Consider the following 16021-nt stretch of genomic DNA (forward strand, 5'->3'; position numbering starts at 1 on the left):
CAATATTTCTAAAGGAAAATAAGTATTCACATTACATTCAGTGGCAAGAATATATATGTATATAAAGTTTCCTTGTAAACATGAACTTCCATAAGACAACAAAAATTGAGAAAAAAAAAAAACTTGGAAGAAATTAGAAAATGAAAATCTGAATGTGTTTTTATACAAACAGGGCAAAACAGCAAGATTTCCAAATTAAAACCATATGTGTTGAGAGAGAAGTGATGAGTACTTGGTTGAAAACAAGATATTGAAACAAAATTAAAACAATAAGATGAGACATTTACAGAATGAATAAGAGAGGTGCTTGAAAAGGTAGTGAGTTTTGAAATTTCCATCTGTTATGCCAAGAAAAGAATATCATATCGTATCCTGGCCCAAACAGCCACCATAATAATATAAAAGCCAAAGTTAAGTACTAAAGAGAACAAAGACTAGACTGGGAAGAAGATAATTTTATGAACAGATGATGTTATTTTCTTCCCTGAAGGTGATAACAGCAACAAGGATTCATTTTAAACTAAAAATGGTTATTTTTTAAAAGCCGCTAAAATTTACCAGGGTGAGTCTGTCCTCTGATTCAAAACTTGATTATGTCCAAAGAAAATGAAATCACAGCTACGGCCCAGGATTTCTGTCTTACTCGGTGCACTCAGACGCGAAGACAAAGAGACTTCCATTAATCTCATTTTTGGAATAATATGATCATGCTAATAAAGTCAAAATATCCAAGAAGAGCAAACAAGATATTCTGATTAACTATATCTGCTACGAATTGATGAAAATTTTGTGAATGAGATACCTCCATAAAGAGAAACCCTCATAAAGAGATAGCTTCCAGGGTGACAGCTTTTTTTTTTTTTTTTTTTTTTTTTTTTTTTTTTATAATGTATCAAGAATTGGGAATCTGGAAAAATAGGAGTCTTTCTCAATATCATATTTTATCGTTATGGGAAAAATGTGTGTCTCAGCATCATGTTGTTTTAAAGTCTTAAGTGAAAACAAGGAGTACCCACTGGGAGAACTCTAGGTAATTTTAAGAAAATGAAGCAAACAGCACAACATTCAGGCTCATGGGCAGTGAAAAGACATCAAGCAGATCCACTCTCCACTTTCTACTCCAAGGTGCATGGTGTTTGAGTCTACTTTTCTGTTTACACCTGCTCTCCACCAGGGCTGCACCTCCAACCTACTCAGCCTCTGGGGCCCGAGAAAGATTGTCTAACTGATTAATAGGTATTAGGGATTTTCCTGGATCCTCAAAGTTGTGACTTGTGGGAATGGAGATCTCAAGGGTAAATGTGACTCCCCATGAATACCCCTTTATCCCAGAGAGTCAATCAACTGTAAATTAAATGTTCTGATATAGTTGGGGAAACGTTGATTTTTTTTTTTTTTTGGCAAAGCTAAACCATAATTAAAAACAAAATATTCTGCTGATGAATTCAGTGTTTTTTTTATTGTCTCACAGAACGTTTTCTAAGTAAAAAAAAAAAAAAAAAAAAAAAAAAAAAAAAAGGCACTGATAACCAATTTAATCAGCATGGATGCGTTGCTGTAGAAGAGGCAGACTGTTTTTGGACAGATTTTCCTTCTTGGTAAGCTTCAAGCTTATGATCTAAGCATAATCCATTGCATAAAGATTGAATACTTGCATGTTTAGCATATTACAGAATTTCATGTGTTATTTTTATGTATTAATTGAATGCCAGTTTAAAATGTCATCTAATTCCAGAAATAGATAACAATTATATTATCTCTGAAAATAAAAACTAATTGATCACCTATTGCTAAAACCACAGACAAGTTTATATTAATAAAAAAAAATTGTTGGTGGGGGGCGCCTGGGTCGGTTAAGCGTCTGACTTAGGCTCAGGTCACGTTATCACGGTCCATGAGTTCGAGCTCAGAGCCTGGAGCCTGCTTCAGATTCTGTGCCTCCCTCTCTCTCTGGCACTCCCCGTTCATGCTCTGTCTCTGTCTCAAAAATAAATGAACATTAAAAAATTTTTTTTTAAAAGATGTTGGTGATAAACAAAAGCAAGCTACATTTTTTTCAAATATTTAATCATTTTCATCACTGATCAAAGCAATCCAACCAGCTGAAAAAAATATAGGAAGCTACCTTGTTCATCTTTTGCACACTGACTTTTATGGCCCAGGAGCCCTTCTTCTACACATTGGAAATGTGGACATTAAACTTTTGCTGGAATTCTTGTCCTCTTTTATTTCTGTATTTTTTGATAATTTATATATTATCTCACCTTCCAATAAGAATATTTTCCAGCAGAATACTGTGATGGAACAAGTTTATTGTGTAGAAAAAAAGATTATCATAAAAAAATTGAAAATATGAATTTAAACTAAGACTATTTTCTTTATAGCAGTACTGTTCAGAGACTTTAACAACTAAATCTAACATCTACAAGAGTGTCTGATAAAATGAGTATCTATTAAAAATTAATGATATTTTTAATTTTTTTTAACGTTTATTTATTTTTGAGACAGAGAGAGACAGAGCATGAACGGGGGAGGGTCAGAGAGAGAGAGAGAGACACACAGAATCTGAAACAGGCTCCAGGCTCTGAGCTGTCAGCACAGAGCCCTATGCGGGGCTCAAACTCACGGACTGCGAGATCATGACCTGAGCCGAAGTCGGTCTCCCAACTGACTGAGCCACCCAAGCGCCCCTAATGATACTTTTTTTTTTTTTAACACCTCTGTAAGGGCATCAAATTTTCACTTTTTACAATTTTCTTTCTAGCTCATTCTATTTAGTTCTTTATTTTTTTTTTTAATTTTGTAAATGTTTTTGTTTGTTTGTTTGTTTTTTGAGACACAGGGTAAGTTGGGGAGGGGCAGAAAGAGAGGGAGACACAGAATCCGAAGCAGACTTCAGGCACTGAGCCTTCAGCACAGAGCCCAATGGGGGCTCAAACCCACGAACCTTGAGATCATGACCTGAGCCAAAGTCAGACATTTCACCGACTGAGCTACCCAGGTGCCCCTAGTTAGATCTTTATAGATGTTAAAAAAATGAGTAGCATGTATTTACACATTTGTAATGCAACTCTGTCTCCTGGCTCACAAATAAACTGAGTAAGAAGTTATTTTTACTGTTACTAGTTTTAATTGCAATGACTATAATAACTATTAAATGCAGTATTACCAAGGCAATTGTTCTAGAAACTCTACATCCCATATCAAGTATGCATAATTTCAGGAGGCAGACATCATTGTATGCATTGTATAGATACAGAACTGACCACAGAGAGACTCCTCTAGTGAGTGATTAGAATTTTCAGAAATCCTCCCTGAGAACCTCCAATACAAATTGCATAAAGAAATATTTGCTGTTTGGTAGCATTGAAATATGGTTTAGCAAAAGTTAATATAAAAAATGCTTTGATATAAACATTAGGAAAACAATTTGGTTTTTCTAAAAGAGAATAATAAACATATGGAAAACATTATGAAGAAAGGCACATTAACTAAAAGTCTATTAAGTTTAAGGAAAAAAGACACAAAGTATTTCTTTAGGAGAAAGCTAAATATTGCCTATTCTGTTTTGTCTCCATGCTACCAATTAACATGTACTGTTATTTGTGGTACTGGATCTCATTTGTTTTATTGTGTTTTTATCCAGTTATGAAGACAAATCATTTGAATGAAAAAAATAGGCTGTCCAATTGTCTGATATTAAGTAGATTAAATAATTTGTTCATTGGCATTTTACTCGGGTACTTGGGAACATGAGAAAGGTGAAACTAAATTTTTTATAGAAAAAATTAAGACAAGTATATTGGTCCATGTACATTTCTTCCATTACTAAAATGTTGCATGTTTTCTCACCTCATTTTCTTGCTCTTTCAATTTTGAGTGGTTATAAATATGCCACACTTAAAGCTATAGTCTCAGAATTATTTCTCTATGTTAAATATCTGATAATTACGAGTTCTTGACTTGCATACAATTATGTACACTAGAATAAGTCATATGTTCAAGTAATAAAAGCACACAATAAAACCTGGGAACCCAAGAAAGATCTTTCTACTACATGATTAGTATGTGCTTTCCAGACTGAGGGGGGATGTTCCATTTATAACTCATTTGTTTCCTACAATTGTGGCCAAGTTTCCACTTATTATATGTCTCCTTGCCTTAATATTAACTTCCAGTTTAGAACACTGTAAACTGTTTCTCAAGCCCCAAATTAAAGCACATGATATCCACTCCACATCCACCACCAATTTTACTAGAAGCCACTTCAAAGATTCCATTTTTAAAAATGAAGTAGGGCCACTGCTTCCCGAAGCCAAGGTCAGTCCTGTTAATAATGAAGTGGAACTTTCTCTGATTTCCTTTCTATTTAGACACGGGCAGGTTTTTTCCAAGACATTTTTTCTGCTCCACTAAAGGTAAAAGTGGTCATTTGGTTGTTGTGGCTACTGCTATTGGGGAGGGGATGTGAGATGAGAAAAGGAAAACATCCCTGGAGAACTCAGCCTTACTCAGTGTTGCTGGAGCCCAGTATATGTGAGTTTGCAAGGACAGTCCAGAACCACATTCAGGTCGATTTATGAGCATAAAAGTTCCAAAACATTTAAACATTGTCTCAGCTACACTCAGTTTCAAAGAGAGCAATAGTGTAGATTGTCAGGGACATCAAACTGGATAAAAGTGAATGGCAAAAAAGACAAAACTTTACAACTTCAAATGTTAGATTCCCCAGCAGGTTTCTGCTTTTTGGCCATGTACTCACTTGTTCATTTCAACTAGCCTCTCCAGCTTTACATCATGTTGTTTCCTAGACAAGCCACTGTTACCTCTTCTCTACCAATTTACACGGTGACAACAACTTATGATCTGGGGCAATGGAAGACCAGGCTGGAAATACACTATTGCTTTCCCAGGGCCCCGCCTCCATTCTACCCTCCTACCTCCCATACTTACCTGGTGCTTATGCACATAGTACAAGAATAGAACACATAGTTATAGAAAGTGGTAGATATATTTCCTACTAAGTGCCACAGGGGCTGCTGAAGTCAACATCTACCACCTTTGCCCTTTTCCTCCCCTGACACACACAATACAACACAACACACATGCACACACACACACACACACACCAAAAATAGTTCAGCTTAAGTTGAAGACGTGTTCTTTCAGAAAAAACTTAAATCATTCCTGGTAACTCAAGGTGCCACTAACCCACAACCAGTTAAAAACAATTTATCGCCCTGGGTCTTTCACTGCACAGGTGATGTGAATTTGAACCCTAAGTCCACACAGGGATTGGCAAAAAGTTATGATGTATAAAGATGGACTTAGTATTTCTTCTGTATACGTAGCCAAAGCCATGAGAATGAATACCCTTGCCTTTTCCTCTCGTGAGGAGGAATTTTTGCTGGTTCACCTTTTGAGAGCGTGGCATTTGGGAGGGGTCTCCATCTTATACATGTTCTCATTCATGTTACCATCTTGCTTGGGACCAGGGTTATTTCCCAACCCTTTGTATGGCTGTTTCAGGATGGGAAAATGCCCCAAGATTTCAGTCCTCACCTCTTTGCAAGGAGATGCTCTTCAATTAATTCAGCCTATGTCATAAAGCTTAGCTTCTCTTATAAATTATTTGTCTTCTCTCAGTTCCTAGGACAAAATCTTCCCCTCTCCCAAGGCCTTTTGCCCAAGTGGTGTTTCATCTGCTTGAACTATTCTTTTCACACACTGGCATGTGCACATGCATGCACACACAGATACTTACACCCCTTATAGGGGTTAGTTCTCATGTTTTATATCTGATTTTAAACATTACTTTCTCAAATAGGCCTTGTTAACCATTAAAATCACATTAGGGTTTCAGCAATATTTTGCATTTGGGCATTTTCAAGAGGTAGTTTCCAGAAGAAGTTTGGATTCTCAGATTTTGCACCATACTCCTAAATCCCAAAGAACTAAATTATCATTCATTATATAGTAACTGTGCTACACAAATAAACCACCACCCAAAGTGTCACCATGCATAGAAGATATACCCATATAGTGGGATGAAAAAAGGAAGGGGAAGGGAAGGAGAGAAGTGAGGGGAAAGAGGGGGAGAGGGAGAGAGAAAGGGAATATCCACACAGAGAAGTCAGAGAGGGGCGGGGGAGGCAGATGTCTTCAGGAGCTGGCTGGTTAGGAACACTTAATAAGTTACAGTTGTAGCTGAACACAGAATCCTGAAGTGATCCCTACTTGTCTATTGTTTTAGAAGCTAGAATACCTAGGAAGGGAAAATTGTAAAAATTCCCACGCCCAAAAGTCCATGGGATATCATTTTCTGTTGTAATTCAATACAGTGTTCCTTGCCTGCTTCCAGAGGATAAACATGGATTTGTGCACATATGCTACAAAGTCAAAATAAGCCCTTTGTCGGGCTTGATCTTCACATTGTTTTTTAACTTCTGCCAAACAACTGTACACTTTAGGACTATGACATACAGTTTTACAATACGGATTTTCAGCCACACTAGAAAGTTTTGATACAGTCTTGTTTTGTCAAAATCATGGGTTCTATAAACATCACACAAACCTATTTTTAACTAAGGTTAACAAGCTAACACTAATTTTAAGATATATCCATAAACACTATTTATGTGTAGTGTTTTAAATAAATGCATTAAAAATAACTAAGTTATTAGAATTGAGTAAGTAATTTTTCATCACCCAGCTTTCCAAATATCTTCATTTTGATGACCTAAAATAATGTACTTGATAAAAAAAAACCCAAGCGTCTCTGAAGAGGATGCCTGCAACATCACAAAAACTTGTTAAACAAAATATAGGTACAAAAATCAGATAAAGGCACTATTAGAAAAGAAAATTACAGGCCAATGTCTCTGATGAACATAGACACAAAAATCCTCAACATTATCAAACCAATAAATAATACATTAAGGATCATTCGCCATAATCAATTATTACAGGGATGCAAGGATGGTTCCATATCCACCAATCAACATACATGATATACCACTTAATACCATGAAGAACAAAAATCTCATGATCCTGTCAACAGATGTAGATAAAGCTTTTGACAAAATTCAACAGCACTTAATAATAACCCTCAAAAAAGTGAGTTTAAAGGGAATATTCCTATACATATTAAAGGCCACATACGAAAAACCCACAGCTAACATCATACTCTATGGTGAAAAGAAGAAAGCTTCTCCACCAACATCAGGAATGAGACAAGTGTATCCAATGTCGCCAGTTTTATCCAGCATAGTACTACAAATCTCAGCTTCAGCAATCAGACAAAAAAAAATTATTATGGAGGAAGTAAAACTGTCACTCTTTGCAAATGACATGATCTATATAGAAGTCCCTGAAGTCCACACCAAAAGCACTGTTAGAACTACAAAATGAATTAAGTAATGTTGCAGGATGGAACATTACTAAAGAGAAATCTGTTGCATTTATATACAGTAATAACAAAGTGGAAGAAAGAAAAACTAAGAAAACAATTCTATTTACAATTGCATCAATAATAAAATACTAGCAATAAATTTAACCAAGCAGGTGAAAGACCTGCCATTTGAAATTTGTAAGTAATTAATGAAAGAAACTGAAAATGACAGAAAGAAATGGAAAGCTATATCATGCTCATCGATTGAAAGAATATCATTAAAATGTCCATACAACCCCATAGTAATCTAAAGATTCAATCCAATCCTTATCAAAATACCAACGGCATTTTTCACATAACTAGAACAATAATTCTAGTATTTGTAGGGAAGCAAAAAACACCCTGAATAGCCAAAGCAATCTTGAGAAGAACAAAACCAGAGGTCTCACAATTCCAGATTTCAAAATATACTGCAAAGCTAAAGTAATTAAAAGAGAAAAAAAAAAAGACACATAGATCAAGAGAACAGGATACAGAGCCATAGTTTTATGGTTACTTCATCTGTGACAAAGGACTTTGGAAAATACAAAAGAAGTGAAGAATATACATTAGTCCATTTAATAATGATGTTGGGAAAAATGGACATGTACATGCAGAAGAATGAAACTGGATCACTCTGTTATGCTATACACAAAAATAAACTCAAAATAGATTCAAAAACATATGAGACCTGAAACCATGAAACTCTTAAAACAAAACATAGGCAGTAATCTCTTAGACACTGGCCTCAGAAACATTTTTCTATACATGTCTCCTCAGGCACAGGGAACAAAAACAAAATTAAAGTATTGGAACTATTCCAACATGAAAGGCTTTTGCACAGTGAAGAAAATCATCAACAAAAAGGCAGCCTAGTAAGTGGGAGAAGATATTTGCAAATGATGTATCTGATAAGGGGATAATATCCAAAATATACTAAGAATTCATACAATTTAACACCAAAAAAATCCAATAAAAATAGGAAGAGGGCCTGAATATTTTTTAAAGGAGACTCCAGATGGCCAACAGACACATTAAAAGATCCTCAATATGACTAATCATCAGGGAAACGCAAATCAAAGCCATAATGAGATATTGGCTCACACCTGTCAGAATAGCTGGTCTCAGACAAGAAATAACAAGTGCTAGTGAGGATGTGGAGAAAAAGTAGCCCTCACGCACTGCCGGCAGAAATTCAAACTGGTGCAGCCACTGTGCGCAATGGTACAGAATTTCCTCAAAGAATTAAATATACAAAGACCATACAACCCATTTTTCATCTTTTGGGCATTTACCTGAAGACAACAAAAACACTAATTCAAAAAGATATATGTGTCTATCCATTCTGTGGCAGCATTATTTACAATAACCAAGATAGTGAAGCAATCAATGTGTCCATCAATAGATGAAAGGATGAAGAAGATGTGGTACATATATACACAATGCAGTATTACTCAGCCCTAAGAAAGAATGAAATCTTGCCATTTGCAACAACATGGATGGACCTAAAGGGTATTCCACTAAGTGAAATAAGTCAGAGAGGAAAAAATAAATACTACATGATTTCTCTCATATGTGGAATCTAAAAACCAAAACAAGCAAAGAAAAAAGCAGAAATAGATTCATAAATACAAGAACAAACTCTGGATTGTCAGAAGGGAGTAGGGTATAGAGAATGAGTGAAATAGATGAAGAGTATTAAGAAGTACAAACTTCCAGTTATAAAACAAAGTCACAAGCATGAAATGCTCATGGAATATAGTCAATATTGTAGTAAGTTTGTATGGTGCAGAGGGTGACTACACTGACTGTGGCAATCGTGCATATCATTATTGAATTACTATGTTGCACATAAAACTGATATTGAACTACCCTTTAGTAAAAAAAAGAAATTTTATCAAATAAAATTAACAGGAATAGGAGACATCATTGCCCTAAAAATAAATGCGCAATTTGCAGATGTTTCCTGAGTACTTGTCATGGCGTGGGTAGTTTAATATTATATTCGTAGCAATTTATAAATATTACCTCACTAAACCCTTTAACATGTTTATATTATCATTCAGGATACCCATTTTACACTTACACACAAATAACGCAAAATACCTGAAGGGCCGTAAGGATATTTGCTAAGGCTTGTCCATACGTGTCATGGCAGTGAACAGCAAGCGCACTGGGTGGGACTTCTTTCATGACACTCTCCAACATTCTTTTCATGCTTCCTGGAGTTCCCACTCCAATAGTGTCTCCTAGAGAGATCTCATAACAGCCCATGCCATATAATCTTTTAGATACCTGTTGGGAAAGGTGAGAAGCTAGTAAAAAAAAAAAATAAATAAATAATAATAATAATGGAAATGAACAAATTCAAACCCTGTTACTCCTTAGCAGACATCATCTACAAGTAAAAGTCATACCTAAGATCAGTTATGTATTCATGGGAAACACATATTTTAATTTTCTGGTCCTTTTCCTTGGTTATTAAATCCCAACTATTGTATAAAAGTTTATAAGACATTACTATAATTATCTTTTTCGAATATTCAAGTTGGCCTTAGAATCATAACTGTCCATCTCCATGTTCAGTTATGCAATTATAAGCTACAATTTCAATTATGGGAGGCTTACTTTCTCAACCCTTTAAACAGAAGCATTACAAATTTACTTTGGAAGTAGTATTTCTCAAGGCATGAGATTTGAGGTCACGAGATATCAAAAATACTTTCAGCTTTGTCACTAAGTAGTTGTGTGATTGGTAGAGTCACTTAGTATTTCTAACTTAATACTTCTGGTTCATGAATGGATGCACTTATGCCAAGTAACCTGCAAATTCCCTTTATGTTGGATAACTAAAGTTAAGTCTAGATGACTCACTTAAGGTTGCTGGTCATGCATTCTTAATGCTTCCAATCTGCCCGTTACGCAGTTCTCTTCAGCAACTCCTCAGACATTCTGGTGCAGTAATGGAGAGCCTGAGCGTATGTGTGGTCCATCCATAGACCTCATCCATGAGGCAAAAGGCAGCAAAGCAAGGGGCTTGGTGGACAGGTAGATTTGGAGCCTAGTTTTTGTGGAGCCTGAAGTTCTATCATTTTGGAAGTGTTTTTTAAGAAAATAATATATAATTGTGAATGCAAATTTATAAGGAGTCTTAGAAGGGTACCATATAGGTGAAGGACTAAAATACTTAAGCTTCTTTATTTTACAGTATATCTGCTTTTGTGTGCAAAGGTCTTCCTTAAATAGACTGGGATAGCACACATTTGAAAAATCTGCAGCAAATTTCAAAAGTTCAAATGAAGGCACAAAAGAGGAATGGCTTTAGCCAAATCAAAGGTTTATCCTAAGTTCTGAATTTCTAACAATGTCATCTTTAAGGACTATTATCTATTCCTGCAAAACTGCTCTCTAATGAAAGGAACTGGAGTCTCAGGACGAAGTATAGGATCTCAAAGGAATGAACAGTGTACAGAAAAAGCAGTGTATACACTCTGATACAAGTGCCCAAGTATGCAGGACAAGAACACAGGGATGATACCTGAGCAATCAAAGCAAAGTTTAAGTGTGCATGTACAAACTTCCCTGACATTCTGATGGAATGTGGAAAGGTCACCCACTAAGTTCCACCCATGTAAAAATGTTTCATCTATGAACCCCAACATGAGCAGACTCAAATGTTATTTAACTTTGAATAGTTGTAGCCAATATATACATCTTCAGTGTCAAAATGAAACTACTGGTTATGTGATCGATCTGGTCTTCCATGGTTCTCCTGAAACTTGGTTGTGCAGATGCAATCAACAGTAAGGAGAACAGCCCACTTTTAAAAATATTATACATCATTTTACCAAGAACCAGAAAACCACAGGTATATCTTACTTCTGTCACTTTTTGTGGTGTGATGTTTCCTTCATACGGACAGCCCAGGGTGCAAGACACATACCTAAATTTAAAATATAGAGCCATATAAATATATAGATGATTTAAGTCATTTCCTAATTTCCATTTTATAAAAATGAATAGCTAAAAAGTCATCAAAAATATTTTTTTTACCCTAGTCCATCATTATTCTTAGAACAAAGAAAAACAATTTTGGAATATTTTTAACTTAACTCAATTTTTTTCTAATAATGACAATTTGATAAATGTTATTTGATGGCAGATGGAGTAACGGGTGTTTATCTTGTGGAATTATTTATACTATAGCAGCGTATGAACATTCAAAGCGGAAAATGCCAGTGAACTACATAGTTTTATTTAAGTAAGTACACACATCCAACTGTTAAATATCTAGTTCTTTGGAATCATAGAGAAATAGCGAGTAGATGACTAACTGAATTTCTCTTCACTCCCATCTGGATCTTTTGGCCTCATTTAGATAGAGTCATTAATCACCCCAAAACTCCTACAGTTGGCCACAACCTCAAAGTTCATCTTGTTTATCTCTCGTGGGTATACCTAAATCATCCTATACAGAAGAGTGTCTAGTCTACGTTTTAAAGGCTCCATATAAAGATATTCTGTAAGCTTCTTCAACAATTTACTCTAATAGAAAAAGTCAAGCCTTTCCTGAAATGATAATGATACTTTTCCATCTTAAAGTATTAAGCTTTAGAAAAAGCCTGTTTTAGCTATTTTCAGCTCAACACCAATCCCATTTTATTAAACTTTCCTCAGAGATTTTTACAACACTTGTATTAAAATAATGCATCATGTGTCTGATTGTCAGGGATGAAGCAATTCACATGAGTGAGAGAGGGGTGGTAGGAAATGAGGCTGGAGATGCAATTCTGTGAGCCAGAATGTAACAGGCTTTAGATAATAAGGCCCTTGGAATGCCATGCCAAGAAGTCTGAACTTTGAGATCACTCAAAATTATTAGGTAACGTAGTGACAAGATCAGAGTAGTTTTCCAGAAATGTTAATTCTCCGGAAACTCTGGAAGTGGTTGCCAACAGAAAGGTGGAAGCAAAAACAAGCAAAAGATAATACCATATTTCCTTGATTCTAAGATGTTGCCCATTATAAGATACACTATAAATTTTATAACAGGTTTTGGAGTAAAAAAAATATACATATTATATACATATATATTCAATGATTCAATACATACTCATTGATTCTAAAACCATAATCTAATTTCAAAAGTATTAAAATGTGAATAAAATTTGTGTTTTTGAATTAAATAAACAATTCAGTAAGTCAAGTAAGCAGTAAAGAAGACAGAGGGATAAATAGGATAATTCAAGCACAACTTGAAAGTTATGCAGGAAATCATTTCTCTGCTCTTGCAATTACTATAATTATCTTATTTGAATAACCTGTATAAATTTAAACAAGATATGTAGAAAGAAAATGTTCTATAAACCTAACACTTGGAAAAGGTGGCTAAAGATGAAAAAGAACATTTTAGATTCAGATATAATGATTACAGATAGATAAATGAATAATTACTTCATTCTGAACCCAAAATATCTAGATGTGGTTCAATACAAAATCCAAGCCATCCATTTACATGCCGTCCCTCTAAATATGAAAAACAGGGGCGCCTGGGTGGCGCAGTCGGTTAAGCGTCCGACTTCAGCCAGGTAACGATCTCGTGGTCTGTGAGTTCGAGCCCCGTGTCAGGCTCTGGGCTGATGGCTCAGAGCCTGGAGCCTGTTTCTGATTCTGTGTCTCCCTCTCTCTCTGCCCCTCCCCCGTTCATGCTCTGTCTCTCTCTGTCCCAAAAATAAATAAAACGTTGAAAAAAAATTAAAAAAAATAAATATGAAAAACAATGTAAGAAAAAACCAACAAATTCAAAACAATATAAAGCAAACCAACCTTTCTTGCATTCTTTACTATCTGGCCATAACTACCCTTTGGTAACATCACCTGCATTTTCATTCACTCAAGTTTTCCCTCAGACTCCTTCCCAGGCCTAAGGTTTGCCTGGTCTCCATTCTTCACTGCATTTCATCTTCCTACATTCTTTTCCATCCTTGTGAGCCACTTCTCTCACCTATTTACACATGGGGCTACTTTTCCCCCGAAACAAATGTGATGGTTCTCAACTACGTTCATTAGCTGACTTTAACATCCTATAAGCACAGGTTGGCAAACGAAGACCCAGAGGCCAAATCCTGCTCATTAGTCTTTTGCAAGTCAAATTTTATTGGAACAATGCCATGCCTATCTGTTTACCTATTATCCATGGCTATTTCTGCACCATAAGAGTTGAATAGGAGCACAGAGATTATCTGACCCACGAAACCTAAAATATTATTATCCAGTCTTTTACAGAAAAAGCTTGCTGCTGGTAAAAAGTGAAACATTTTCATGAGTATGAAATGGCCTCCCCCATGATAAAAATAGTCTATATTGTCCGCTTTGAATAGTAGCTAAAGTCAATTTCTATAGCAATCTATTAGAGTGGTTCTCAAACTTGCCTGCACAGAATCACCTGGGGAGTTTAAAAGCCAAAACTCTAATGGTTGACACACTCCCGGCCAATTGAATCACAAACCTGAGGAACTAAATTCAATCACCAATATCTCAAAATAGTTTCTAAAGTTCCATTTAGAAACTTGCCAAAATTGAAAACCACTGAAACATCAGCAATACTACCTCCCCTTGAATGCCTGATTTATTCCCTTGTAAAAAGGTTAATACACAGATTTTAGTCTCAAGAATCTCACTAGTATGCCCCAGCACTTTTTATCTATTTTCAATTGGCTGGTAGTTCAACTTCTCACAGATCTATCTTGAATCATTTCTATTCTGCTGAAGCCCCAAACTGCAACCTCTCCATTTCTTATTTTATCCCATTTCTTACTTCTGGCTTAATGTCCTTTTTACTGAACTACAGCGTTTAGTTCTTTCAGTAATGGTAAAGTTTTGCAGACTATTTTGTCACCAAATAATTTTACTTCACCTTCATTAATGTTTAATAGTTTGGTTAGGTATAAAATTCTAGGTGAACAGTCATTCTGCCATTTTGAGCATATTTCACTAGCTCTGGTCTCAGTTTTGCTGACAAGAATTTTGCTATTTAATGGTAATTCTGTTATAGCAATTTTAAAGTAATTTGTTCTCTACTTTTTGGATTCTCTGTTTATATCTAATATTCTGCATTTTACTATGAGGATATCAGGACTTATACTTCTTTAATATTAACACTGATGTTGTTCCTCAAATCTAGAAAATCCTCAAGGTACTAGTTCATCAAATCTATCTCTAACATTTACTTTCCCTGCTTTCTCCTTCTGAAAATTCTGTGAGGCACTCTCTCTTAACCTCACTTTCAAAAGTTCTATTACATTTTTCTGTGTTTTATTTTTGCAGTTTCCTTGAATACTACTTCTAGTCACCAATACCCCCTTTCAACTGTATGTAATCTGCAGCTGAATGCAATCATTTCCTTTACAAATGTATTTGTCATTTCAAGAAATGTTTCTTTTTGTAAAATCTTCATCATTTTCATAAAGATCTATTATTTTCTTCCTTTGCCTCTGTATTTTAAGGGGTTAATTTAAATTCTTCAGATTGTTCTATTTCCTTCTTTTCTGTTAAAGTTTTCCTGCTTTTCCTTTTTGCTTCTTTCTCTCTTCTTTCTTTTTGCTTCTTTGTATCGTCATGTGGTTTGTAATTTTTACTGTATCTTTCCATGGTGATTTTAGTTTATGGGATTTTCATGAGACTCTTGAGTTATTCAAGTGTCTCTATAAACAAGATATGACTGCCTTTTGTCCTTGCCCAGTGGACTTTACCAATTCTTGGACAAATTTCTACCTTAATTTCTTATTTGGGGTTTCCATAATATTCCACAGATTCCATTGACTTTGCATTGGCAAAGAGGAGATTCCAGGCTCCAAGAATCATCACTTTAAAATGCATGTTTTAGTAGAACATCTATCTCATATCATGTCGACATTAAAATCCCATTTTCGAGCCACTAGGAATTTTATCTGAAATAGATACCCCCAGGTGCTAGTGGCATCAACCTGCATCCTCACCACACTTTCTTTGATGAAACCTGAAGACTTTCTTTTCTGAGTTTAGCTATATGTTTCAAAAATGGTTATTTTCATATGTTTGTAATGGGAACAGAAAAGGGAGTCTTTGCATCAGTTCAGTCCCCCATAGTCTCTGTCTTTCATCATTATGCAGATAGATAACTCAAGGAACAACTCCAAGTCTCAGGAACATTACAAATTGGTTTCCTGACACATTGACATGACATATTAAGCTCAGCATGTCAAAAATGATGCTCATTCTTGCTTCCCCTGCATTTGCCATTAAAAAAAATGCAGTCATTTTCAGAGTCTGTCCTGCCAAATCACTTAAAGGTCACCTTTGAGAACATATTCAATAACCCAGATACCCTGGTTCTTCCCTTCCAGTCTGTTGCATGTGACGTCTGCTAGTGCCAGTCCAAACATACAGAACAGTCCCTGAGTATTTTCTTCAGGACAGCTGCATACATCTGCCAAGCGCTCTCCTTGCCTCTGGTCTCACACCACTCATTTGTACACTAATACCTATTGACAAAATACGAGGACTACAGCATAGATCTGATTAGTTTTACACTTCGAAAATCTATAGTGACTT

General features: G+C 35.5%; 1 protein-coding gene across 5 annotated transcripts in view; it reads right to left on the reverse strand.

The window, feature by feature from the left end:
- HMGCLL1 (3-hydroxymethyl-3-methylglutaryl-CoA lyase like 1) overlaps positions 1-16021 on the reverse strand; it is a 194148-nt gene that overhangs the window by 91667 nt on the left and 86460 nt on the right. For all 5 annotated transcript variants that reach the window (XM_045498582.1, XM_045498585.1, XM_045498584.1 and 2 more), the window contains 2 exons: positions 11309-11372; positions 9536-9724 (listed from right to left, as the gene is read on the reverse strand). In XM_045498582.1, coding sequence (XP_045354538.1) covers positions 9536-9724; positions 11309-11372 — 253 coding nt within the window. The remainder of the gene's footprint in view (positions 1-9535; positions 9725-11308; positions 11373-16021) is intronic.

The sequence above is a fragment of the Leopardus geoffroyi genome, chromosome B2 (assembly GCF_018350155.1).
Source record: "Leopardus geoffroyi isolate Oge1 chromosome B2, O.geoffroyi_Oge1_pat1.0, whole genome shotgun sequence".
NCBI lineage: Eukaryota > Metazoa > Chordata > Mammalia > Carnivora > Felidae > Leopardus > Leopardus geoffroyi.